This window comes from Arachis hypogaea, chromosome 14 (assembly GCF_003086295.3).
Source record: "Arachis hypogaea cultivar Tifrunner chromosome 14, arahy.Tifrunner.gnm2.J5K5, whole genome shotgun sequence".
In the NCBI taxonomy this organism is placed as follows: domain Eukaryota; kingdom Viridiplantae; phylum Streptophyta; class Magnoliopsida; order Fabales; family Fabaceae; genus Arachis; species Arachis hypogaea.
Window position 1 is genome coordinate 4392540 of NC_092049.1, and position 27834 is coordinate 4420373.

At 32.5% G+C, this 27834-nt stretch overlaps 3 protein-coding genes across 4 annotated transcripts; 1 reads left to right on the forward strand and 2 right to left on the reverse strand.

Moving 5' to 3' along the window:
- Positions 1-903: 903 nt before the first annotated feature.
- On the reverse strand, positions 904-5166 carry LOC112741062 (uncharacterized). Its single transcript, XM_025789882.3, has 2 exons — positions 1981-5166; positions 904-1531 (listed from the first exon to the last, which is right to left on the reverse strand). Exons 1-2 carry the CDS (start codon positions 4562-4564, stop codon positions 1122-1124), a joined length of 2994 nt encoding a protein of 997 aa, XP_025645667.1. The 5' UTR covers positions 4565-5166; the 3' UTR covers positions 904-1121.
- A 13889-nt stretch (positions 5167-19055) lies between these two features.
- LOC112741064 (uncharacterized) lies at positions 19056-21329 on the forward strand. 2 transcript variants are annotated; one of them, XM_025789885.3, is made up of 3 exons: positions 19056-20078; positions 20414-20850; positions 20930-21329. In XM_025789885.3, exons 2-3 carry the CDS (start codon positions 20548-20550, stop codon positions 21062-21064), a joined length of 438 nt encoding a protein of 145 aa, XP_025645670.1. In that variant the 5' UTR covers positions 19056-20078; positions 20414-20547; the 3' UTR covers positions 21065-21329. The 2 variants fall into 2 exon arrangements, with proteins under 2 accessions (XP_025645670.1, XP_072069736.1); XM_072213635.1 differs by lacking the exon at positions 19056-20078 and adding an exon at positions 20110-20298.
- LOC112741063 (MACPF domain-containing protein At4g24290) lies at positions 21322-27591 on the reverse strand. The gene is made up of 8 exons (XM_025789883.3): positions 27251-27591; positions 26804-27162; positions 25709-25947; positions 24854-25055; positions 24034-24102; positions 23639-23825; positions 22836-23002; positions 21322-22344 (listed from the first exon to the last, which is right to left on the reverse strand). The coding sequence occupies exons 2-8, from the start codon at positions 27062-27064 to the stop codon at positions 21655-21657; spliced, it is 1815 nt and encodes a 604-aa protein (XP_025645668.1). The 5' UTR covers positions 27065-27162; positions 27251-27591; the 3' UTR covers positions 21322-21654.
- Positions 27592-27834: the final 243 nt, after the last annotated feature.

A 27834-nucleotide genomic window follows, 5' to 3' on the forward strand; every position in this document is an offset into this window, starting at 1 on the left:
TAGCTAATCTCTGACGTTAAGCATTATTGGGACTCATAAGCTCTACATTCAATTTGACTTCTTCAATTTAGTTACATGCCTCTCAAACGCATTTTATTTACATTGAACAAGGTCTTTCAAAAATATACAGCTGCCTTAAATAACCTACTCTTGGTTGCAGAAGACCAGGTTACGATTGTCATAATGATGTTAAGCGTTGAAATCATTGAATTTTTACTTTATGAAGAAACATTTTTCGAAAAAAAAAATTAAGATCAGTATATAAAATTAAGACATATATACTCAAAAAAATTAAAGACAACCCTTATTTTTTAGAATATAAAATTAATAAATTTGAAGAAATGTTAAAAGTCCAACAAAATTTATTGTGTTTAATAGCAATTAGTTAATAATGTTAAAAAATGCGAGTTTAAAGTATATTATTAGATTACTGATTTAAAAAATTAGATTAATTATTAAAAATATTTATAAAAAATAATAAATTTTTGCTGATATTTGAGTTATTGCCGTACTGTAATAAAGCAAGCTATAAGGTTGACCGTTGTGATTTGAATTTGATGGAATGAAAGTTATGGATTTAGGCTTGATATATCCCTAGACAATACTATTTACCATGAGATTAGCAAAAGCAGCGTGTTGGGTGAAGTAAAAGAAAGCAGGCCACTGTAAGGGCTCGAAATCCTCGTCTGGTCAATTGGTGAAAGACATACAATCCCCAATTCTCAGATTCTTTCCTGGACAGAAAGATGGAATGGGCCTGGGCTAATTACTAATTAGACCCCGCCATTCAGATATTAACTCTAAATCCTTCCACAACCCCTACTAGAAGGTGCACCATATTCCTTAATGGATTGTAAGGGTAGTTTTAAAATTTGTTGCAAATAGAACAAAAAGATAACTTAATTAACAAAATAATTATTGTTATATATATGATATAATAATAACATAAATACAAATAAAGAACGTTGGGGAGGCCAATGCAATCCTGCACATCTTGGTCACTATTCCTACATCTCTCTCTCTCTGTATGACTAAAGTAAAATCTAAGCCCGGAGAAAAAAAGAAAATAATTAAGAAGATTTAGCCTGAAAATGTAGAGGAATATTATTAATAAGTAGTAATTAAAGCAAAAGATGTTTATTATTAGAAGTAGGAGGTTTGTGTTTGGGAGGTATTTGAGAGGAAGAAGATTGGTGTAAGTGAGGAGAGAAGGAAGAGCGAGGGAACTCAGAAAGCATTTGAACGACTTCCCTCATGGTTGGTCTCTCCACACTGTTCTCTTCTAAGCAGAGCATGGAAATGAAGAAAAGGTGTATGGCTTCTTCTTTGGGGACCACGCTCAGCCTCTGATCAATTATGTTCATAACCTCTTCTTTCCGTCCATTCGTTGCTTTCTTGCACCATTGCACAAGATCCACTCCTTCACCGAACTCTGCCCCCACCGGTTTCCTTCCGGTTAGAAGCTCTAACACCACTACTCCAAAACTGTACACGTCACTCTTTTCGTCAACCCTCAGTGTGTATGCATATTCTGCAATATAATCAACCAAATTCAATTAATAGAAAGTGTCAGATTGACCTGTCTCTCTGAGATTGTGAAAGGAAATGAGAGTTTTATGGTCCCCACTCGCAGGTGCTGAATGCTGAACCAAAACAAATTCTCTTCTCGTTTCTCTATAAAATTCCATCCACTTCTTTTTGCATCCCTCACTCACCCCCTGCCTAGGCCTAGCTGTTACTACTATGTACTGTAGAAAACATTTCAAACGCAGCAGTTGTTTTAACCATTGATTTCAATTAATATATATTATATATATTTTTTATAATTCAGATTAACGATTAAAACAATTAGAGTACCGGTATTTTCGGTGCACTTGAAATGTTTCCTATACTATAATTACTATGGACCTAACCTCGATTATCCTAATTAAAATCTTTTATTTCATTTCCCTAACTAACAAGTTAACAAGAAGTACATACCGGGTGCAATGTAGCCGTAGGAGCCGGCAATAGAAGACATGTACTCGGAGGCGCCGCCGTCCACCAAGAACTTAGCGAGACCGAAATCCGCCACGTGGGCTTCGAAATTGGAATTCAATAAAATGTTGTTGGACTTGACGTCACGGTGGACAATCAAGGGTGAACAATCATGGTGAAGGTAACAGAGTCCCTTAGCAGAATCAATGGCTATTTTGTACCTCAAGTTCCAATTCAAGAACGCACCCTTCTTCCCATGCAACGCCTCTCCTAAGCTTCCATTCCTCATGTACTCGTACACAAGCAGGTTCGTCTCCTTGTTGGAGCAGAACGCCAGTAGCCTCACTATGTTTCTATGCCTTATGTTCCCCAGTGTTTGAATCTCTGCACGGAACCCGTGATCATGGCTGCTCGCACCGATTCCCAGTAGCTTCTTAACTGCCACTTCTACTCCGTTCGGCATCTTCCCGTGGTAAACAATCCCGGCACCTCCTCTTCCGATCACATTCCCGTCTTTCACGCATTCTAGAATGTCCGACACCCTGAATTCCAGCTTCTGGAATGCCGTCATCTTCCACGAACCGGGTCCATTCTTCTTGAACGACTTGGCCTTTATGATGGCTGCAACTGCAAACACCAGGGAGCAAATCAACAGCCCCAGCGCAAATATTAATTTGAAATCCGGAGAGCGCTTTCCCTGCTGGGATGTCATTCTGCTCAAGTTGCAGGGGTTGTTGACCAAAGACCCGCACAGTTGAGGGTTCCCTGCGAAAGACGAAGCATTGAAGAACGAAAACTGCCCTGACTCCGGTAACTTACCGGACAATTCATTGAACGAGAAGTCTGCAATGGTGAGACTCTTCATGGTGCCTATTGATTTGGGGATGCTTTGGTTCAAATGGTTTCTTGACAAGTTGAGGTAATTCAAAATGCGGATATTGGCTATGAGAGGAGGAATAGAGCCAGAGAGATTGTTCTGGCTCATGTCAAGGTAGGTAAGGTGGTCGCACTGCCCAATCTCCGGCGGAATTTCCCCGGACAACCAATTCCTGCTTAGATCAAGCTTGAGTACCTGTCGGAGTCCTGCAATGGAAGGCGGAATTGGACCGGAGAATTGGTTGCCGCTGAGCAAAAGGATCTGAACAGAGGAGAAGTTGGAAAGCGATTTAGGTAGTGGACCGGACAATGCATTGTTTGACAAATCAAGCTGGGCTAAATTAAGAGGCTGAGAGGAGCTATTGGAATTCTCCGTCAAGGCTCCGGTGAGGTAGTTGTTCTGTAACTCGGCTAAGTTTAGCTTAGGAAGGTAAAGAAATCCGTTAGGGATGGTTCCGTTGAGGTAATTCTCTCCTAACCTCACTCTGGTCAGACTGTAACACGTTCCGAAACCGTCGGGGATGGGTCCAAAGAGAAAATTGTCGAGGAGAATCAGGATTCTTAGCTGCTTAGAGGAACACAGGTGAGGAGGAATCACACCGGTGAGTTTGTTGGACGACAAGTCAAGCACCTGTAGCTTCCCGTTCAAGCCGAGGCCGTACGGTATCTCGCCGGTGAAGTTGTTCATCCAGAGGCCAAGCGTTTCCAGCTCCGGGAACTCCGCAATGTAGTCCGGTATGGAGCCGTGAAGCCTGTTCAAGAAGAGGTTGAAGAGCTTGAGTCGGCTGAGGTTGGCGAACTCCGCCGGAATCTCCCCGCTGAGTGCATTGCTGGAGAGGTCAAGATTGACGAGAGCCGTTAAGTTTGACAGCTCCGTCGGGATTGAACCGGAGAGCTGGTTAATGTGGAGGTAAAGAGTGTCAAGTTGGTTCAACTTCCCCAACTCTCTTGGAATTGAACCGTCCAAGTCACAGCTTGAGAGATCCATATGCACCAAACTCGTCAGTTTTCCAAACTGCACCGGAATGCCGCCTACAAAGGAATTGTAGTAGCCTAAGTATATCTCCCTCAGCTTCGTTAGGTTCCCTAACTCCGCCGGGATTCTTCCCCGAAGGTCGTTTCCCGCCAGAGAAAGGTACTCTAGCCCCGTCAGGCCGCCGTAGCTAGGCGGGATTTCTCCGTACAAGTAGTTGCCGCCAAGATCCAAGTACGTGAGCTTCTTGAGACTCAGAAGCCCCACGGGAAGCAAGGAGGTGAAGTTGTTGTCGTAGGCGTCCAGAACTTGGAGGCTATGAAGGGTGGAGTAGTTCCAATGGAGGTGGCCGCTGAACTGGTTGCTCGAGATGTTGAGGAACTTGAGGCTGCTCATGTTGCTGACGTCAATGGCGCCGGTGAAGTTGTTGCCGGAAAGGGATAGGTGGATGAGGCTGTCCAGTTGAGAAACTGAAGGAGAAACAGAGCCGAAGAGGTTGAAATCTGTTAAGTCGACGGTAACCACTCTCCCCCGGTGGCATTGAATTCCGGTCCATGAACAAACGGAGACCGGATTGGAAGTGTTCCAGTTATTGAGAGCTGGGTTTGGGAATTGAAATCCTTCTTTGAGTGAAACAAGTGCATGGAAATCACTGAGCAGGGTTGAAGAAGAAGCAGAGCAAGAGAGGAGAGAAAACAGAACCGAAACAACGAGGGTTGTGAAGGCCAAGGTGGACATGGTTTGATACGGTTCAAGAGTTTGGAGAGAAGAAGAGGTTTTAAGGTAAGAGAGAAAGAAGCTTGAACCGTTACATGTCTTGAAATACAAGGAATTGAAGAAGCCAAGGCTAAGCCCTTACTTTTGTAAAATTTGCTCTTTTCCTTTCTTCTTTTACTGTCTTTTTTCTTTGATGAAGAACAAGAAGAAGATGGTGAGGAAGTAATGCACACTCCCAGAAAAAAATGTTTTACTTGTTATCCTTATTTGCTTTATGGTTTTATTAGGGAAAGGGAAAAGGAAAAAGCAATACAAGAGCTGGTTCAAGAGGAAGAGAAAAAAAAAAATAAAAGAGAAAAAGGGGTTGGATGGATAACCGAAATTTAAAGCTTAGATTAGGGCAACATGATAAAGTAAAGTGGTGTGGATCGTATGACAAAAATGCCCTTTAGCTTTAATCAAAGAAAGAAAGAATGGGTCTTTAGTCTTTATTGCTTTGAATTGCACTTTGAAGGAGGGAATCCCACACACACTTGTTAAATGACTATACTTCCACCTTAGCATTCATTTCTATGAAAAAACAAAAGAATGGAAAGTGAGTAGTGGCAGTAAGTGGTTGGCACTGTTGCAGACTGGTGCTGGTGCATCATATCATATAAATATAATGTATTGTATAGTGTAGTGGCCCGTGGGACTCTCTAAAATTGTATTGAACCGCGTATACACTTCCCTACCACAATCCATAAACTGCTAACTTATCCTTCTTTACAATGAGATAGATGCCTTCCATCTTTGGCATTCCCACCATTCTCTGTTTTGACTTTTCAGCACTCATGTATACCACATTCACTTTCGTACATGCGGTTAAAAATTAATAATTACTCACTTCCTTTGTAGTAGTAAATTTGAAGGAATGTATTGTATGGTAAATTATCATGAAAATGGACCCCCCATAAAATAAAAAGTGTGTGTCTCTGTTGTCATGCCATGCTGTCAGGATTTGGTTATGTCAATATTCAATTGGTTGGGAGAATGAATGAATTGGAAGGCAACTTTAATTTGCATGCCATTGTGTTGTGTTGAATTTGTGTCTATATTCTCACCTCATCAATCAATAATACATAGTAATACGGTTTCATTTCCGAAGCAAATTAAAGCAAGTCCTATATATGTATGACAGTATTAACAATTTGGAAATTGGGAACATGTGGCAGAGGGATGTGTAAGGACTAAAAGATGATGATTATTAATAAATCATGACTATGACTATGTTGTTGTTTGAATGATCAATTGATAATAAGTTTCCAGATAGATTTTGCATGGAAGAAAGGAACCAGCAGTGGAAGCTTTTTCCTGCCTCTAACTTTATTCTTTCTTCTTCTTTGCCCTACAAGCCAGGGACCAACTAGGTATGGAAAATGAGCTAATTGGGTCTATGCCCTTTGCTTTTAATTCAATAATACAATATAAATAAGAGTTGATAGGTCTTAAAGAGAGGGCTCAAAAGCAAAAGCAAGAGATAGATAGATAATCTTGCTTTGATCTTCCACTACTACAAAAGAAAGAAATTAAAAGCAAAAGAGAAAGATTAAAAAAGAATACTACTGTATGTACTGAAAAATTAAAATACAATAAACCCACTCACTCAAAGGAAAAGGAAAAGAAAAAAAAAAACGAATCCATGGGAAAGAGTGCTCTTGTTGTTTCTCTATGCATGTATGTATGTAATTGTAATTTGGGTCCACATAAGATATAAGATCCAAGATGATGATCTAATGGCAATAAGTTGGTGTTCCGAGGTGTCACAATCAGGGCAGGCCTGCTTCCCTTTTGAAGAGTCACTGTCTTTGATTTCTATGTGTAGCCTGAGTTAGTTCACTTGCTTCCACTTTACCTTAACTCAATGCAATGCTACATACTATTACTCATCATTCATGTAATCATACTTTGTAGCTAAATTCCAATCTTAGTCTTAATTAATTGACCCTTGTTACATTAATACCAAGATTACAAATCTCATGTTTTCTTGTTTGCTTCATCAGAGACATCATTAGTAGTGGTTGTACAAGGTGATGGAGCGACAAAGATTTGCATAAGAAGGATGAGATTGTTGTACAAATAGAAATGATAGTTGATATATAGTACAGTGTGGTAATGGCATTAGCATTACAATGTCAAAGTTTCCCAAGTTGAATCCAATCCACACATGAGTGAGTGCCGTCTACAGAACACGCTCCAATCATTGGGAGACATAGTGCATCATTGCACTGAAGCCCATGGCGTACTCCATTTCTCATCTTCATATTCCTTCCTAGCTACTTTCTTAGTACCATTAAATAACAAAACAACCAAGCACTTGCATGTTAATGTTGCAAGTGTGAGGAGTAGTGTATGAAATTAGTCACATATTGAAGAAAGCAAGAAAGAATAAGGAGTTTATAAAATAAAAAACTCGTTAATTTAGTGTTTTAATATTTTGAATTTGATAGAGTATCTTCTTATTTTATATTCTCTTCTAATAATAATAATAGAATTTGTCTCGGTATATCTGGTTCCAACAACCATTTAAGTTAATATATATTCTATTTTGTTTCATGATTATTAGTTATAAATAGTTTTAGTTAACATTACATTGTTTTCTAACTGATTTTAACATTTAATCAACATAAGTGCACTCTTTAATTTTAGGAAAAGTATAGGTAACCAACAAGATTTTTGAACAATACGTAAATAATGTGAATTAATAGGATTAAAAGAGTAAATTTAATTAGTAGCATTAAATTAGGGTGTAATATATTTTCATTTGATTGGTGGTTGTTCATATTGTTCAAAAATTTCATTGTTCCCCTATCACTCTCCTTAATTTTATTACGGAGGTGAAGATGGGGTAGGATCCCGTTATGGAGTTCAGGCGTGCTTTACATGCATGTGGTGTCAGCAGAAGAGAAATCGGACGGTGCGAGTGGGAGAGGCCTTGTCGGACGGTCCGATTTGCTCCAACAATACGGATTTCTAAAAAAAAATTAACTATACATAGAACACAGACGGTCCGATTTGCTTTGTCGAAGATTCAAAATTTCTCTACTTACAACTCGGACCCTCCGACTTGATCATCACCTTTTCCGTACACACAACTCGCATGGTCCGAAATTTTCACACTGCAGCTCATAAAAACTGCCCCACACATTGGTCTAACACTCCAGAAATCCATAACCAAGCACAACACATTCATGGTTTCCATAACCGAAAAAATGAGCCTACGTCATGAAGGATCAGTAATAAATAATATAACTATATTATATGTGTACAAAAAATTAGTCACTGAATTAGTTTTTTATATAAAATATATATTAAAATATAAAATATACAATAAAAATAAATTAAATAATATATATTTATACATAAATATATAATAATTAATTTAATAATTAATTTTCTATTCACATACCATTTTTTTTATAAATAATAATACACAAACTCTTCAAGGTTATGACCTCACGAGGGGAAAAGTAAATAAGCATCGATTCCTTGATCCAGCAACTTAATTAGTATTTTCTTTGCGACAACTATTCTCTTTTATAAGTACTCACCACTTTATTATAAATATCACTTTATTTGATTTTTTTTATCTACTACTATTACTTTTTGGTAAAATGAAAGGAAATAGAAGAATGTGAATGAAACGATCAAGAAACTGTGGAGTTTAATTTGTTGCTTTCTTCTTAACTAACTTATAATGAGGAGGAGGAATTACAAAGTTTTTCGGTTTCTTTTTATTATAAACCAAATGGGCAGAATAACTTTGACTAAAAAACATGGATAGTTTAGAGAATAATTAACTCAAATAATTATTGGATTGATTTTACATAAAATATATATATATATAAACTAAGTGTAGTCAAGCTTTTAGCTTTAGTGACAAGGAATGATTAGATTAGAGTCCCCTATTTTGAATTATTAAATTAGATGGCCCCAAACTTATAAATAAGAAAATCTTAGAAAGAGAATTAAAGGAGAGGTATAAGAATAAGAATATAATAAAAAGGAATTACATCATTATAAAGAGCAAAACGAGGGTTGCGGACAGCATAATTGCTTTCATAATAAAGAGATCTATCAATGCTGGAATAGTATAGGATCATAATTCTCCTTTTGACTTGGAGCTAACACAATTGAAGCATAAACCAACTTGGGTAGGTCGAATGATCAGCTCACTCGTTTAATAGTTAAGTAAGTGTCAGTAGTTTGAATCTCATCTTATGTATGCAGTAATTCATTGACCAATAACAAACCTTTAAATAGAACTCAGAGATCTGTGACAGATTAATTCTTAAGGCTGCATTTGTTTACAGGACACTGAGATAGGGACACTGAGACATAAAATCGTGTTTGGCAGAAGAGACATGGACAGAGACAATGTGTCTAGAGACACTAAATTAATGTATTTTGTGTTCATCATGACAGGAAGGATACGGAGACACTAACAAGGGACACAACTTATTTTTTATTTTTTCTTTTATTATTCTTGTTAATTTTTTATAATTATATTTTTTATTGTTATATTTTTTATCTCAGATTTTTTGAATGAAAAAAATGAGAATAAATTGAATTTTCATAATTTGTTCTAATTTATCACAAAACGGAATACAAGAACACAAAATTTTGTGTCTCTGTCTATCAGTATCTTGTCTTGTCTTATTCTCAATGTCTTGTCCTGTTTTTATAAACAAACGTAACCTAACTTATCAAGTTGAGATACTATGGACAAAAAACACAATTGAAACATATGGTAATTAGAAATTAAATTAAAGTCATAATTTCTCAAAATTAAATAAATTAAAGTCATTTCCTTGAAAAATGGCTTGGCTAGCCAGCTTATTACATTTTGGTCCTCACATTTGTATATGCATCCGTTAGCAAAGTAAAAGATAAAAAAAACGAAAGATAAGAAAGAAGAGGAAAAGGGAGCTAAATTAGATAAAAGAAAAAAAAAAAGAAAAGAGAAAAAAGAAAAAAGAAAAAAGAAAGTGTTGTAAATAAAGCAATGAACATATTGGCTCCACCAAATGTTTCAAGTTAAAAGGAAAATATACATAGCAGACCCCATGCCATTTTCCAACTTCTCTGATCTTCCTGAACTCAGATTCTTCTTCACTTCAGTTATATATTTGTATATAAAATTCTTCACTGTGTCACTCTCTGGTGAGCTTTTTTAACTTAGTTTTCTTCTAATGGAGTAAAAAAAAAACTTTTAAGTAGTCAATATATTAACTAATTTTTTTAATTGTAAAATTATTTTTTAAACTTTTTTTTAGAGAATTTAAAATTTAAGTAAGAATTAAGGATATAAAATATATTTTTTAAAATTTAAAATTAAAAATTAAAAAAATAATCATGTTAATTAAAATTTTTATTATCTAATCTACCACTTCCAAAGTTCCATTACTTCCAAATTAATTAGTTTAAATAGTCAAATGTTTTATTACCAACAAAAGAGAATAAATAATAAATATTAGAAGAATAATACTTATGAGAATAAATAATTTGATTTCTTTTTAATGAAATAATCAATACATACATATAAAATCTTAGATAATTATAAAAAACAACTGCATTGTCTCAAAAGCTCAACTCCACAAACGCTGAAAGCTTAATAAGACAAATTAAAGATTGACATTAATTATATTAATAATGGAACCGAAAAGCTCCTAAGAAATTTGTCACAAATCTCAAAACACATGCTAGCAACAATTGGACCTCATAATCAGCAATTACTTTTGCTTCTTGTTTGATATGCAAAATACTTTTAAGTTTTATTTTATTTTAAAAATTGTTTATTTGTATCAAATATATTTTAATAGTTAAATTAAAAAAAATTAAGATTAATTTAACAATAATACATAAAAATTATGCTTGATTTACTTATTTTAAAGACTGTTCTTTTGGAATTATTATTAAATTGGTCTTAAGTTTTTTGAAAAATTAGTTTTCAGAAGTATATTTGATGTAAATCGAAAATTTTTTAAATAGAATTGAAATAAAATAAAATTTAGGGGATATTTTTGAAATTTTTATCAAATTTCAAAGACAAAAAATATACTTTACCCTTTAAAATTTGGGTTACATATGTAACTAGAATTTATGTAGTATTTTAAGGATACATATTAAAATTATAAATTAAAAATTTGTTTATTAAAAATAAAAATAATTACATTTTTAATATATTTGTTTTACATTTAAAAAAATAAAACTTTATACTAATAAAAATTTAATTTTGATGCATTATTAATATAAAGTAAGTTTACACCTATATCTAATTACGTAATATTACATCAATAAAAATAACTATTTTTCATATTGACATAAAAAAAACGATTATAATTACACAAATTATATAAAATATTTTATACTGTCAATATATCAAAATTAAACTCCATAAATAAGGCAACCAATAGTACATTTTGCCATATTTATTTATTTATTTTGGTTGTTGAAATTCTCCACAATACACTATTTCCCATTTTCTCACTAACTTATTCAATGGATATATATATATATATATATATATATATATATATATATATATATATATATATATATATATATATATATATATATATATTATGATCTTAGCTAGCTTGTCATAGTTGGTGTATGATATGAAACAAAGCTAAGAGAGTATATGATTATGAGAGAGCACTTTCTTCAAAAGGGGAAGACACCATGAGTGCAAAAGCAGTACCTAGCTATGAGGCAACCATAGATCAGATATACACATCCATAATTATGAATACTAGTAGCTTCAATAAATAAAAAAATAAGAATGATAAATAACATAATCCAAATAATTATAATATCAACATATTATTAGGAGTATTTCGTATAGAATTTGTACATTATAAAAGAATAAATAAATAAACAAATTTATTACACATCTAAATTTTATTGTCGTTAAAGTCTAATCAATTAGATCTAATACTAATAAAAACCACTCTCATTAAAAGAGCGTATAACATACGTTTGAAATCTCAAACAAACGTTATTTTTCACTTCGCACTCTAATATAAAAAATCGTTCATATCTCCTATTCAAAACTATAATAAAATAATTAAAAAATTCTCTCAAAAATTTTCAAAATTTTTTAAATTATCTATAAAAATTACAGAAAAATCCAGTACTGCATTTAAAATCATCAACCAAAAAATACAAAAAAAAAAATAAAAATTTCTCAAAATGCTGATAAAATAATTACTCGTTCATTATGTTCAATTTTCTCTCTCGCATTGACCTTGGTATATATATTGTGGGGTTTGGTTTGCACTTTGCATCATCCTTGTCTTTTTGGTGGAAATCCAAGTCATATTGATAAATTGGTTTGTCCACATACTCCTCTCTCTTGGCTTATAATTAATTTCTAGATACATACATATCATATCTCAAATAATATTTAATTTCCATATCCACCTCGGCTCTCAAATAATATGCATTGTTATTACTTTTCCACGTCATGATGTTGTAATTAAGGCAATATCATTCACTCATGAAAGCTTGGGAAGAAGTTCATTAATTCCTCGTCATTTTATTATATTATTAAAGTACTCATTTGTATTTTTATGACCATAACCATATTCCAATGGCAATAAGATTCCTATTTAATTTAGTTGGTCAATGATACTTTATCTATCACATGCTTTTAGTCTTAGACCCAAACAGTAACGACACTATTTGCAACGATATATACTGCACATGCTTCTATATATAGTCCCCAATTGATATTATTTTATTAAAAATTAAATTGCATTTAAAGGGCATTCAGCCATTCATCACTTAATTCTAAGGCCAATGTTACCGTATAAATTATAAAAAGAAAAAAATTTTACACCTAAATAGTTCAGCAAGTAGTCATAATTGATTTGATATACCACAAAATTCTGTAGTATTTTACAGCATGACTGAGATTAATAATTTTGTTTTAAATAGTTAATAAACCAATTGAGTTATTGAAAATTTGAGACAATTTTTATTCTTAGGCATATTTTTTATAGATACAGATTAAAGCCCTTGGCACTAAGTAGTCACCATGGATATGGATTAAACTATAAATTTTAAGAAATGACTAAATGGGAGAAAAATATTTTAACATGAATTAGAAAGTATTTAAAATATCAAAATATATCGTGTAACAATAAATAATGGTAAAAATTCAGGTGCAGTCAATTTCACCTAAAGTTGGTAACTAAAAACCGTTAGATAAAAATTTAGTCAAATCAATCAAATCATTTAACGTCTCTCAACTATCAACTTCACGTGAAGTTGACTGTACCTGAGTTTTTACTATAAATGATATATCAATTTACATATACATCTCCTGTCACCCCATTTTTTAACATGAAGCCATTAAAAAAATTATTATGTAAATTATTAAATTTCTATATTCATATATTTAGTGTTAAATAATTATTTTTGTCACCTTTTAACAGTTGTTTAGAAATACCAAATTAAAATGTCTAATTTTTTACCATTATCATGTTTATTCGAATGTAGAGTAGTTAACTCTTTATTTCATTGTCTTTAAATCTATTGTACCACCAAGATAGAAAATATAAGAAACACAATATTTAATTTAAAAATTAAATAAACTAACAAATAGACATATAAAATACTTTATTATTTAAACTAGCTTTTAAAAGGAGTGTTAATTTGATTTATATTCGAAAACAAATGATCATAACACACATATATATAGTACAAAGTTCTGTGGTTTACTGCTAAATTTTAAAATTTCGTAGAAAAAATTCAAGAAATTAAAATTATGTTAATTTATAATTTATGGCTCTTTTATTACATCTACGCTGCAAAATACAACAAATGTTTGTAATTCATTAAATCAATTCTGATCGCTTACTGAATTATTACAGTGGAATAGATATCTATGTATCCATTTCAAAGCATTGGTCTAATTTTAAAACGGTTCAACTAGGTATCCTTTAAAAATCGTACAACATTCAGCCTTTTATTACAATAACTAAAAAAAATTAAAACAAACACAACTAAAAATTATGAATAGATTTATTGTCTTTTTAAAATTAAATACACATTCAAAATACAATCTAAAAAAACTGAAATTTAAAATTTAAATTTTAAATTTTTGTTTCAGATTTAATATATTTAATTATTAATATATTATAATTTAAATACATATCTAAAAATCAAGTTATTCAAAATTCAAAATTTTGATTTTAAAAATATAAAATAAACCTTAAACTATCAAATTATTAATTAAATTCGTACAAAACACTCAAAAAAACAGAGAAGTCACGTTTGCGCCATGTCGAAAATTCAGAGGCGCACATAGAAAACTCAGAGGTGCACATCGAAAAGTCATCTTCCGCTGTCGTTCATCCTCTTCCGCGCTCATCCTCAACGCTGCCTTCCTCCTTTCCGGCGCTCATTTACAACGCTGTCTTTTTAATGTTTAAATTTAAATTTTAGATTTATGATTTTGGATGTGTTTTAAAAATATTTTCTGTATAACATCATAATTTTAGATGTGTTACAATTATTTTTTAATGTTTAAATTTAGATTTTAGATTTATGATTTTGGATGTGTTTCAAAAATATTTTCTGTATAACTTTATAATTTTAGATGTGTTACAATTATTTTTTAATGTTTAAATTTAAATTTTAGATTTATGATTTTGGATGTGTTTTAAAAATATTTTTTGTATAACTTAATATTTTAGATGTGTTACAATTGAAAAAGAAACTATAATTGAAAATATTTTAGTTGATGTATATAATTATATTCGACCATTCATAATTGTATTATTAACATTTATATTGTATTATTAAAGTTGACTGATTTTAGATGTGTTTTAAAAATATTTTGTATAAAATATCATACTATCAGATGTATTATAATCGAAAAATAACAACATAATTTTAAATTAATTGTTGATTATATACTTTATTTGCAACAACTTTATTAATAAAATTAAATAAGATCAACCTTGTTCCAATTAAATCAGCAGAGTGTTTTTATGTTTAAATTAAAATATAATTAAAAATGTTGAACATGATATTTCTTAACAAATTACATAAACACATGTGTGGAAAATAATGATACCTTTCACCAATGCAAAATGAGAGAGTGCTTCAGCTGGAAGGTGGTGATGGTCTTCACCAATGAAGACGAGATGAAGAATTCGGCTGGCAGCGTCCTTTTTGGTTTGGGATTCACTAATGCGTGTGAATATCCCGTAGAATAAGGAATTTAAAAAACTGTATCTGTTACGTGAAGTTACGAAAGTAAAGCAAAGTCACCGTAACCACCAATGAAGTGGGTGGGTTTTAAAATTTAAATTTAAATTAAAATCTAATTATAGATATGTATCTACAAAATAGGAACATGTTACACTACAAAAATAATTAAATATTATTTAAATCTGATTAAAGGCTGATTAAAGGCTGATTAATATTGTACAACTAGCATTTCCCATTTTCGGTTCAACTAGGTATCCTTTAAAAATCGTACAACATTCAGCCTTTTATTACAATAATTAAAAAAAATTAAAACAAACACAACTAAAAATTATGAATAGATTTATTGTCTTTTTAAAATTAAATACACATTCAAAATACAATCTAAAAAAACTGAAATTTAAAATTTAAATTTTAAATTTTTGTTTCAGATTTAATATATTTAATTATTAATATATTATAATTTAAATACATATCTAAAAATCAAGTTATTCAAAATTCAAAATTTTGATTTTAAAAATATAAAATAAACCTTAAACTATCAAATTATTAATTAAATTCGTACAAAACACTCAAAAAAACAGAGAAGTCACGTTTGCGCCATGTCGAAAATTCAGAGGCGCACATAGAAAACTCAGAGGTGCACATCGAAAAGTCATCTTCCGCTGTCGTTCATCCTCTTCCGCGCTCATCCTCAACGCTGCCTTCCTCCTTTCCGGCGCTCATTTACAACGCTGTCTTTTTAATGTTTAAATTTAAATTTTAGATTTATGATTTTGGATGTGTTTTAAAAATATTTTCTGTATAACATCATAATTTTAGATGTGTTACAATTATTTTTTAATGTTTAAATTTAGATTTTAGATTTATGATTTTGGATGTGTTTCAAAAATATTTTCTGTATAACTTTATAATTTTAGATGTGTTACAATTATTTTTTAATGTTTAAATTTAAATTTTAGATTTATGATTTTGGATGTGTTTTAAAAATATTTTTTGTATAACTTAATATTTTAGATGTGTTACAATTGAAAAAGAAACTATAATTGAAAATATTTTAGTTGATGTATATAATTATATTCGACCATTCATAATTGTATTATTAACATTTATATTGTATTATTAAAGTTGACTGATTTTAGATGTGTTTTAAAAATATTTTGTATAAAATATCATACTATCAGATGTATTATAATCGAAAAATAACAACATAATTTTAAATTAATTGTTGATTATATACTTTATTTGCAACAACTTTATTAATAAAATTAAATAAGATCAACCTTGTTCCAATTAAATCAGCAGAGTGTTTTTATGTTTAAATTAAAATATAATTAAAAATGTTGAACATGATATTTCTTAACAAATTACATAAACACATGTGTGGAAAATAATGATACCTTTCACCAATGCAAAATGAGAGAGTGCTTCAGCTGGAAGGTGGTGATGGTCTTCACCAATGAAGACGAGATGAAGAATTCGGCTGGCAGCGTCCTTTTTGGTTTGGGATTCACTAATGCGTGTGAATATCCCGTAGAATAAGGAATTTAAAAAACTGTATCTGTTACGTGAAGTTACGAAAGTAAAGCAAAGTCACCGTAACCACCAATGAAGTGGGTGGGTTTTAAAATTTAAATTTAAATTAAAATCTAATTATAGATATGTATCTACAAAATAGGAACATGTTACACTACAAAAATAATTAAATATTATTTAAATCTGATTAAAGGCTGATTAAAGGCTGATTAATATTGTACAACTAGCATTTCCCATTTTAAAAATGCGTTCCAAACCCCTTCTATAATACAAATAAAGTATATAAAGAAGAGAGACAGAAAAAAAAAAGAGAGAAATAATAAGATTTAGATCGTAAAAAATTCATAATGTATTTCAGAAATCATATAAACCATCATAAACTATTGATTAAAAAAAAAAGTAACTATTTAAGTTATTCTAAAAATCTTAACATGTATGACATATGTATGATAAATTGCATTACCAGAAAAAAAATCAAAAGAATTGTCTTTTAATTTTTATAGTAATACTTAAAATTGGGGTTGTCTAAAATGTGTCAAGGGCACTTTGGCCGCTTTTTATGCGCCAAAAAATTGCAAAAATGAAATATGCCTCTGTGTCCAGTAACGTTAATCATTGACCAACCATTGACGGTTTGACTTTGACACACACACTATATACTCTCTTTTTTAGCAAGAGATTCGGACTCTTGTGGCACTTTTAGGAGGCAAATATGGTGGAAACTCAGGTTAAGTTAACTTCACGTGAAGTTGATAACTGAGAGTTGTTAGATAATTTGATTGATTTGACTAAATTTTCATCTAACAGCCCTCGGTTATCAACTTCACGTGAAATCAACTGCATCTGAATTTTTATCGGCAAATATATTTATTTACAATTTGTTCTGAAACGATTTTTTTTTTGGTTGTTTACACGGTATCTTTTAATACGAGAGTTTTATTTAAAGATTTGTTATTAGTTAATAAATTGTTGTATATATAAGACGAAATTCAAGTTCCAATACTTATTTAACCAGACAAATGAACTGACCACTCAATTAACCAACTTGATTTGGTTCGAAACATTAAAGTGGTTTGTTTTTGTACAAGTTCAGACGTTAGTTTTCGTTAGTAGAACTTCAGAGGCTGTTGTATAGTTAGGGCCATAACTTATTCAATGGGCTCCAAAAATCTTACATTGCAACTCCCTTGGCCCAACCCAATTTAACACAATGATATGCAACCTTCTTCTTCATAATCTACCTCTAATCTTCTACTCTTCAATTCACTCAAACAAATCTCCTCAAAGGAGAAATAAAAAAAAGTTCTATCTAAAATCATATCGCAGACAGATAATTTAATAAGATCTTTTTTCAAAAATAAAAATAAAAAACTTCAACCCTGTTACGGGCAAGACTTAGTAACTAAATCAACAACTCCTATAAAATATATATTAAAATATAAAATACACATTAAAAATATAAATGATATAAATACATATAAATACATAATAGTTTTAAGAGTGAATATCCCATCCGACCCCTGACAATTATCTCGAAAGGACAACGAGGCCCTCAAGAAAAAAAAAACACCCAATCCGGTCCCTAATAATTTTTTTTTGGGACTGATTAGCCCCTGTGCCAAAAAAAATAACATTGATTTTTTTTTGGCACAGAGGCCTCGTTGTCCTTTTGAAGTAATTGTCAGGGGCCGGGTTGGGTTTTTTTTTTTTGTCAGGGGCCGGATTGGGATTTTTTTTTTGTCAAAGGCATCGTTGTCTTTCGAGGTAATTGTCAGGGACTGATTTGGGTTTTATTCTAGTTTTTAATGTGCATATAACATTTTGTCATGCTAAATATCACAAGCTTTCTTTCTTTTTCCTTAAAAGAATTGCTAATGTAATGCACATGTTTCTTTTAGTATAATTAAACTATGGCTTGAAACTAACATTTATGTTAAAAGGTAAACAAATTGAGTTTAAGTTTAACTAAAATTAGTTAAGAAATGAATTTGCACATGCACCCTTTAAACTCTATTTCTAGCTCACAAATGTTTAACATTTTGGATGAGATTTTGTTAAAAAATAGTTTTAGAATGCAGAGCAGACAGCATCATCTTACTTAAAGAATTCAATTATACTATACAGAAGGAAAAAAAAATGAATTTAATTTGATGGGAAAAAGTGAAAGGTTGCTTAAGATGGAGACATATATATTGTTGAATCTTTTCTTTCTTTCTTGAGTGCGCTATCTTGTCATGGGGTCATGGCAGCCCTCACCCTCTTATTCCATCTTTTCTTGAACTCAAACAGTAGCCTACCTCTACATTACTAAATATGTAGATTCAGTGTATCTATCAATTCCATCATGAATAATCTTCTTCTTATTACAATATACTATACATTACTAAATATATGTTCATTCTTTGCATTACTTGAAATTCAAGTAGTACCCAGACTCAGACAATTTAGGACCCCACAACAGATACATATATGTCAACTGAGCAATCATTATTGTTGGTGTATGTCTTCTAAAACCAATTGATTGTTACACACTAATGTGAAAGTGACATGCCTTTCTACTTTTCTTTCCTCATTTTTCTGTTTAAGTTTTTTAGTTACTGATAAATGATAAATAAATAAATATGCCTTTCACATTTCTTAGTATGGTATGATAGTATGATACTTATATATGGTTAATTATCTCTTAATTAATTAAGCAGGTTATTTTATTATTTTACTTAGGCTAAGGTTAAGGCTAATCAAGCATGAGAAATGAAAGTGGTCAACATCATATTCATATTCACATTGCTTTAGTAGCTTTGCTCCTTTTTCCTGTAAACAGCAACAACACACACATTTCTTTCTTGGCTTGAATCATGGCTCCTGCTAGATCTGCCTACTGCTTAGCTGTAACCATGTCCAACTTTTTCTTTTCCTCATTATTTAATCATGAATATAATAGTAACAATAATAATTACTCCTTTTAATTTACTTGTGCTATGCCTGTTTATGTTTGTAGATCATATTAGTATTTTGTAATATGTATTATGCAGCATAGCAGCCTTTTCCTCTTCTTTTTAATCATCAGTGCATGCATCATCTTAATTAATTTTATGAGATTATCAAAGATTCATAATCCAATCTTCATCATTATTACATTTCAATGCTGCTTATTATACATGCTATATGGCTCTAAACATTTCAAATGTATGTATTCAATTATTATCATTATTATTAGATTAATGTTGTTCATCTAAGGAATGTTGTGGTTAGAAATGATGACTTGAACTTGAACTTGACCCCACTAGGCTAGAGGAGCCACTTTACTTATTCATGTGACTTAAAGCCTTGTGTTAAGTGTTAACAACAACAACCTAGATGAGATGACATGAAATGAAATGAAGCATTAAATATAAATATAACAAAAAAAAAACACAACTTTTGGATTTAAAGGCACTTAATGAAAATTCTAGCTGTGGCTCTCTCTGCAGACAGCAAGGCCCATTCTTTCATATTTCTTTAAGTTTGGTTCTTCTGACAAGTCACAAGGTCAGGTTTAGTAGTATATAGTGTATAGTACTCAATAAGTTAGGCATAAGGATTCATGGAAATGGCAACATAAATCCAAAAGTGTATCATAGATCTTTGTCTTTACATATTTTCATATTGCAAAGACAAGTGTGCTTTCCTTTCTTGCCTTAAAAGATGGCTGCTGTCACCCTTAACATATTGGAAAACCATACTTCCCTCTCATCCAAAGGTAAGAAACTTACTCTCTCTTTCTCTCTCTGTCTCTGGTTGGTTTGCATTGTTTCTGTTAACTACTTCTGAATGCTTCTACTCTTAACATATTGTACATTCTCTATTTAATCAATTCCTCTCATCTTTATACCATTTATACACTGGTAGTCTTTTTGTTTTTGAGGTGTTCATACATACTATTTATTATGTCTTTTTTATGACTTGTGTGAATGATATTGGTGAGTCAGATTTATATATTTGGTTTTTTATCTCAGCCGTAGATCAGTATGATGTGTACTTCACAAGTCACTAAATGTGAAAGTGTTGTCTGTTTTTGTTTATCTTTTGTTTCAGGAAAGAATTTCTGATTCAAACCAAGATAGATATGTTTTTCAGAAGCAGCATAGCCTCATCATCTCACAGATATTTGTGGTTGATATAAAAGATAAAAAGAAAAGATTAACACAAGTTAGTTAGTTCAGTGTTCTATGTCTAGGAGCAATTTAAACAGTGAAAAAACAAAGGGATGGAACATATACACAGCATCTGCAGCAGCTCCATCATCATATAGGGGAGTTGATGAAGAAGCAGCAGCAGCAGCTCCATGGAAGGGCTTTGGGACATCCTCCATGAGTGCTATTTCTTTCGGCTTCGTTGCAACCGCCATTTTGATATCAATGTTTGTAATAATGGCCATATTTGAACACTTGTTCAAACCCTCTCCAACCCCACATTCTCATTCTACGGCCGCAACCGCCCCGCCTTGCAAACAGGGAACAAATCCTCAAACTGTAAGTCTCTTTCAACATCTATGCATACAATTTACATGTGAACGTGAATGTGAATGAGAATGAGAATGTGTATGAACAGGTTGAAGCATCTTTGTCAGTGTTGATGCCAGGGCAACAATATCCAACTTACATAGCTCAGCCTGCTCCTCTGCCTTCTTGTCCAAGAGAACAGGCATATTGGCCTTCTCATGATCATAATTTTCTATTTTGTTAGATCCTGCTATCAACTCTATTTATGTATTCTTATCTGTGTTGATTGTATACACAGAGAGATACTAGTATATAGATAGGGTATTTTACTATTTATTTATATATCAATTTGTAAGCCTGAGCCCTTCTTTCATCTAAGTTGGTTTGAAATTCCAATAAATACAGAAGCAAGCACCAATCAAAACACCATGTAATGAAAAAATAGCCACCAACCATGTATCATTGGAACATTGACAATATCTACTGCAATGAAAGGATGAATTAGCGAATCCCATAGTTGTATATATTTTCTCAATGAACTTAGATTCATATATATATATTTTCCGTGTCTACACATTAATTTCTAAAAGTGAATTCATCCAATGGTATTTTTGAGCAAGTCATTCTTGTTGGACTGTGAAAATCTACAATTAAAGCAGAGTGAAAATAGAGTAAGAGGGTAAAGCAGTGGCATTCCTCAAGTAACACAACATTTGTATCCCTACACATCATTTCAATGAACTCCTTGATTACCAAAACCGCCAACTTTGTTGGAGATAACTTCACTTCCCTCCTTGAAAGCGAAGGCCGGGCCCGAACAACAGAAAGAATTAGCTACTGATCATCCAACATTTCTTCATCCGGTAACGATATAGTTAACAAAGAATACCTAACTCTCAGAGAGATCCTGCCCTTCTCAACAGCAAGTCTAGCTCCAGACACAACCCAATAGCCTGGAGTTTCCTGTGGCCCTCTGGTCATCTCGGTTGTGTCGACAAATTTGAGAAGCTTGGGAGCTTGAACAGGAACAGGAGGACCACCCGGATAAACAGCAGAATTTATGTTAACATCTGCGGGTCGTGGAGGTGGCTTCTGAAATGTTGCTGTGAAATGCTGACTAATGAGAGTAGATATCAGTCCAGACTTGGCTCCCAGTCCAGGAGATCCATCCCACTCGGGATGCTTTACTTCTTTAACTCCTAGTACGGTTGCGAATCGAAGTCTCAGAAAGAGTATATTTTTTATGCCATAATTCTCAACTTGGAGTTGTGCTCCGGTTACTATGGAAACTTCATCCTCTGGTTCCACAGGAGAAGTGCACACATGAGAGAAATTCTTCCACTGAACTTTCTCATAGAATCTCTTATCATAGGACTCGCGCCGAAAGTTGCCATTTGGATCATCTTCGAGCTGAAATACTTTTGGAAGAGATGTAAGGTGTTGTAAATGGATTGCCAGACGATTACTCTTTTTACCTTCAAGATAAAGACGAAGACCAGTCACTGGTCTGTTACCTACGTCAACCTGTTATAACATGAAAAGAAATTCTTCTTTTGAGCCCAAAAATTACTGAGTTACCAATATATAATTCAAGTTGAGGATGCATTCAAAGGAACTATCTGGTATAATAAACACCCAGTTTCCACTTGAGGCAAAATAAAACAAAAGAATGTCGAGCACAAACTTCAGAATGTCCAAGTTAGAAAATGCTGTGTTAATGAATGGTAACAATTGAATAATTTAATAGCATAATCTTAAAACATAAACAAGAAAGGATGCATATCTTGTTTAGCAAAACTAACCAAACACAATAATCACTCCATGCTAATAAAGATATAAAACTACTACACATCCTAAAAGTCATTTCACACAGATTTTCCTGTCACACTTTTTATTTTGTTTCCCAGCTAATTGCTAAATAACACCATCCAAAGGGCATGAACGTGGATTTCTTAGGATCAGAGGCACAGCCAAGAAATAGCTAGATGTCCAGGGCCAAGAAGGAAAATGTTTACCTGTGATGTGTTCACATATAGCTTTGGCCCCATGAAGCTAAACTGTAAAGAGGAAAAACTCCGTTGTTTACGTTGTGGACCAAGAGGAAGTTCGCTGAATACAGGAGCCCACTGCCTTGGCAACTGGAATTCCAAGAACTGGTGAAGCTCTTCAATTGGTGGTTTATCTGCAAGAATCAATGTAAAATGAGACACTTTTTTTTCCCATTTATTATAATTCTAGGCAGAATAAAAAACTAAAATAAACACTCAAAAAGCTAGGTAGCATAAAGATTTCTCCACCGGAATATCATTTGGATAGGGGTTTTATGTTAGTTATGTTTTATTCAAAGCCCACCAAATTAAGATCTAAATTCAAGAAAAACTTCAGCATGCAAAGAAATTGAAATACTCCACTTCTGTTCAGGTGGCATGTAATTATTTCTCCCTTACACAACCAGCAAGAAACTAGTAAACATGTTTAAAAACCACACCAAGAGCCAAGAGCATTTGCACTAAAAACGATATCCAGTTAATACAAGAATTATACTTGCAACATCTATAAGAAACACAAAAATACTAAGACAAACATTTCTTATCTTATTTTATTTTTGGAACAAAGAATAATATTAAGACAAGAAGATGAAAGACAAGAAATCCTCCTAAAGAGAAGAATGATACAACGAAAGAAAAAAACTATGACGTAAAATATGAGAAATGCACTCTAGGCCAGGAATATGCACACATTAATGTCTGTGGAGAATAGATGCAGTCATGCGGATATTGAGATATGAAAATGCAACAATAGAACAAAATTTTCTCACATCTTAAATAAAGATTTATGGCATGGCTCAAGAATCCGCTCCCTGGAACTCCATTCAAGAGAGATGTGATTGGAATGAAGGACATTGAGATAACATCAGGCTCTAACTGAACAGTCTGTAACCACTCGTTGTGGGGTAGGCTTCTGTTATCACTTCCACCCCTCCTCTTGCAAGTGAATATTATGTCCTGCTCTAAAAGTAATTTGAGGACAATGTACTAAAATAAGTGTTTGAAACCAGGATAGAACCATATAATACCGAAGAGTAATGATAATATCAAAACTAATCCTAAGGGAGCGTATTTGATACTCTTTGATATAATATGATTCTATCCTTGTTTCTAACAATAACAATAACTGCCAAAAATATTGTCAAGGGTAATGTTCAATGCATACCTCCTTATGCGAATAAGAACTTGATGGACTCATATTAGCGAATGTTAGCCTCTGTTCCCGGATTCCAAACTAAGGGGAGCAAAAAATATATATAAAAGAATATCCATTATGAGGGAAGAATAATACAATGAAATGGAGGATTAAAAAAAAAAATATATATATATATATATACACACGCGCGCATAGAGACCAACCAAAAGAATAGCTATCCATTTCAATGGGAATTAATTAAATATCCTCCAATTCAAAGTTGTCAAGAGAGAACATCACAAAGAATATCATCAATACAACCAGTTTAACATAATGACTACAACTCACAAACTTAGCAAAAAGTAATAATTTATTTGAGTAATGATACTTAAACAAACAAATACTCCTCACATCCTCCAGCCAAGCCATAGCATAACACCCTGAAGATTTTGAAAGTATCTTTCTTCTATTTAATATTTTTTAATAATCATGATCCATGTGGCAAACCATATGGAAAAAATGCCACAGTACAATGTTAATGCTTTTGCTTTCATATTCTCACTAAAAATATCTTGTGAAATAAAAGAGATCTATTTATTAACAACCTTAGGTTAGAAATTTATATCAGACAAAAGGCAACATGCAGTTTTCTTTCCTTCTTTTTTTTTGGGTGTGCCACCGGGGGGAAGGGGGTGGTTAACCACACCAGTGGAATAATATCTATATTGTGATAGTGCTAAGTTACTACAAAGATCAAAGGTAAAAAGGTAATAGAAAGATGCAAAAAATGACTTCAACTATTCTAATTGTAAACAAATCATGAAAAAAATGCATAAAGTTATTCACAAACCTTTTCATTTGGGAAAACTTGATCTGAAGCAATTGTATATTGGCCAGTAGCATCCATAAATCTCCTATCTGCCATCTCTTTCAGTCTTTTTTGAACATCAGCAGGTTGGAGAGCTGATGAGTGCTGCTGCTTCAAATATATTACATCCTTTCCTCCCATTTTCATTCCAACAACAATATGGGTACCAAAGGTCTCAATAAATCTGTGACATTGCGAATGGAACTAGTTGGCTATTGTTTCAACTTTCAAATGAAAATATAGTTAAAGATAAATAAAAACAATTATCATAATAGAACTAAGTTATTTTTTTGGAGAGTCAGTCCAAGTTGCACCCTGAAGTTAGTCTCAATGTGTAACTTAGAGATTACAAACTAAATGATAAGATGACTACAGATCCAACTCAATCCTAATTTGGTTATAACCATCTATCCATTTATATATTATTGATTTAACTGTAGGTAAACATAAAAAATAGAGACAAATATGCCATCATAAACAAGTCCAATCAAATGAAGCCCACCACCAAAAATGCACAGCTGTATGCATGCATTGACATAGTTTTAGCATTATCACCGAAATATAAATCCCAACACAAATAATTTGGAAACCCCTCGATGGAATTGATAAGGATTTATATCTATTCAGCTACAACTAAATTTCTTTCTATCTTATAGATACATAGAATCTTAATATAATGAAAGCCAAAGGCCCATGAAACCTAAAACCATTAAAAGGTTAAACAATATAATAGGAAGCGATAAAAAATGTCCAAGAGGTCAAAATTAGAATTCAAACAATACCATTTTGTTCGGCATCAAAATTAAAAAAGTTTTACCATTTGAGAGCTTGTTTTACCTTGCTAATTCAGGTGGGTCCCAATATGGTGGTACAGCCTTTTTAACATGATCACAGAGTACTAACTGAGACTTCTCTAATGCAACAGTGTAAAGTGTGATTAACACCCCGTCAAAAGCAAGGGTTTTGGTATGGGCTGCATCTTTCTGCCAACTCCCAGAAAATTCAAACATAGCATTGAAAAGGCCTGACGGAATTTTACCAGTCAAAGATAATTCCCGATTGAACTGCTCTGACATCTGAAAACAATTAAAAGCACACAGATGAGGGGGAGATAACGTATGCAATTCTTAATGATTGAAATTTTGAGACAAATAAACTTTTATATTTTGCTCTGTTCCTTCTTAAAGCACTCAGAAATGCAATTCAAACCATGACCAAAAAAAAAAAAAGAAATTCAATACAACGAAATTTAGAAATCACATAGATTCATAATCCAAAGATGACATACACCGAGTTATATATATGCCACATGATCCAATGAGGGAATATAGTGATATTACATATGACAAGAATTGAACCCCAAGACCTTTTGCATGGACATAGATCAATCTTATCAGTTGAGTGACTACTCACTCGTTGGCTTTGGCCACTAATTGTGAATACACATAAGAAATGAATAATGTCACATTAAAGGGCAACCCAGGGCACAAGCACTCCGCATTAACGCAGGGTCCGGGAAAGGGCCGCATCCAAAGGGTGTAATATACGCAGCCTAACCTGATAATTACATCAATGGCTATTTTCATGGCTTGAACCCCTGACCTTGAGGTCACGCGGAGACAACTCAACTGTTGCTCCAAGGCTCCCCTTCGAATAATGACATATTACAGCACAATTTTTTACCAGTAACGACAATAACATTCTGCAAATCTGAGGCTAGAGTAATAACAATCCTATATTTCAGTTTATTCAAAACTAAAGTTGGTGGTAGTTAAATAGGTTGCTAATTTATTTATTGACCCATCTATCATCTAATATCCATCAGAGAAGGAAAGTTTATTCCAAAGAAGAAACAAAAGGAAAATCTGAACTTCCAATGCCCAGAAAATTCATTCAAGCAACAGTTATTTACAGAAAAAAACGAAATTTTACCTGTTGAAAGGACAGAACATCAGACCTGAATCTAGTGCGTTCCCCTTTATCACATTTTATAGATGTGGAAACATTTGGAATTGAAACTCCACCCGGTAAAACCACCTCTCTCACATCAAGTTCATCGATCTCAATTAAACGTGAATTTATGGAATCTCCTTTGCAATACTTGAGCCTTAGATCAGTAGATATATCATAACCACGGCCAATGGACCCAATTGCAATCTCAGCAGCTTTATTAGCTGGAACTTTAAGTGCCATATCTCAGCGCAACGCATCACCTCTCAGTCAAAACCAAATTCCACACTTTAGCATATTCAAGCACACACCACTCAGTTCAACTTCAAAAAAATGGAAACCTGTGACATATGAAACGCACATAAATGTGAGATAAGACCAAGTAACCCTAAAAGAAAACCGATAGAATTGAGAGATTCGGTGCCCCACCGATTCCAACACATGCAGCATTCTTAGTCAGAGCTTGTAATTCGCAGCTTCATACGTGCATGAGTACGGTGCTTGAAAGCTTATCACTATTTCTGTGCTTGACCATAGTGCTAAGCTCGATGGCGAATTGGCGTTAAGGAGCAGTAATGCGTGGGATTTCGAAACCCTAACGTAAAGAATGGATTTTGAGTGTGAAATTGAGGGATAGAGGGAGAGAAGTGAAACCTGTGAGGAGAGAGAGAAGGAGAAGGAGTGAGAAAGCTTGGAGCTTGGCGTTGGTGTTGGTGTCAACTTTCAAGTTTGAAGTTTCAACATTCAACTGCAGATTTTGTGGACTCAGATTGAGTGTATAAAACAATTTTTATAATTATATGATGAAATAATTATATATAAAATTTTGTTATATTATGAGTTGTATTAAAAATTAATTTTTGTTTTTATTTTTTTTTTTTTTTTTTTTTTTTTTTTTTTTTTTTTTATTTTGTATTACTAATGTTTGAAATTTCAAATATTTATAATTTTAAAGAGGACAAAAAAAATGAAATCGACTTTCTAATTTTATACAATAATTAAATGAATGTCTC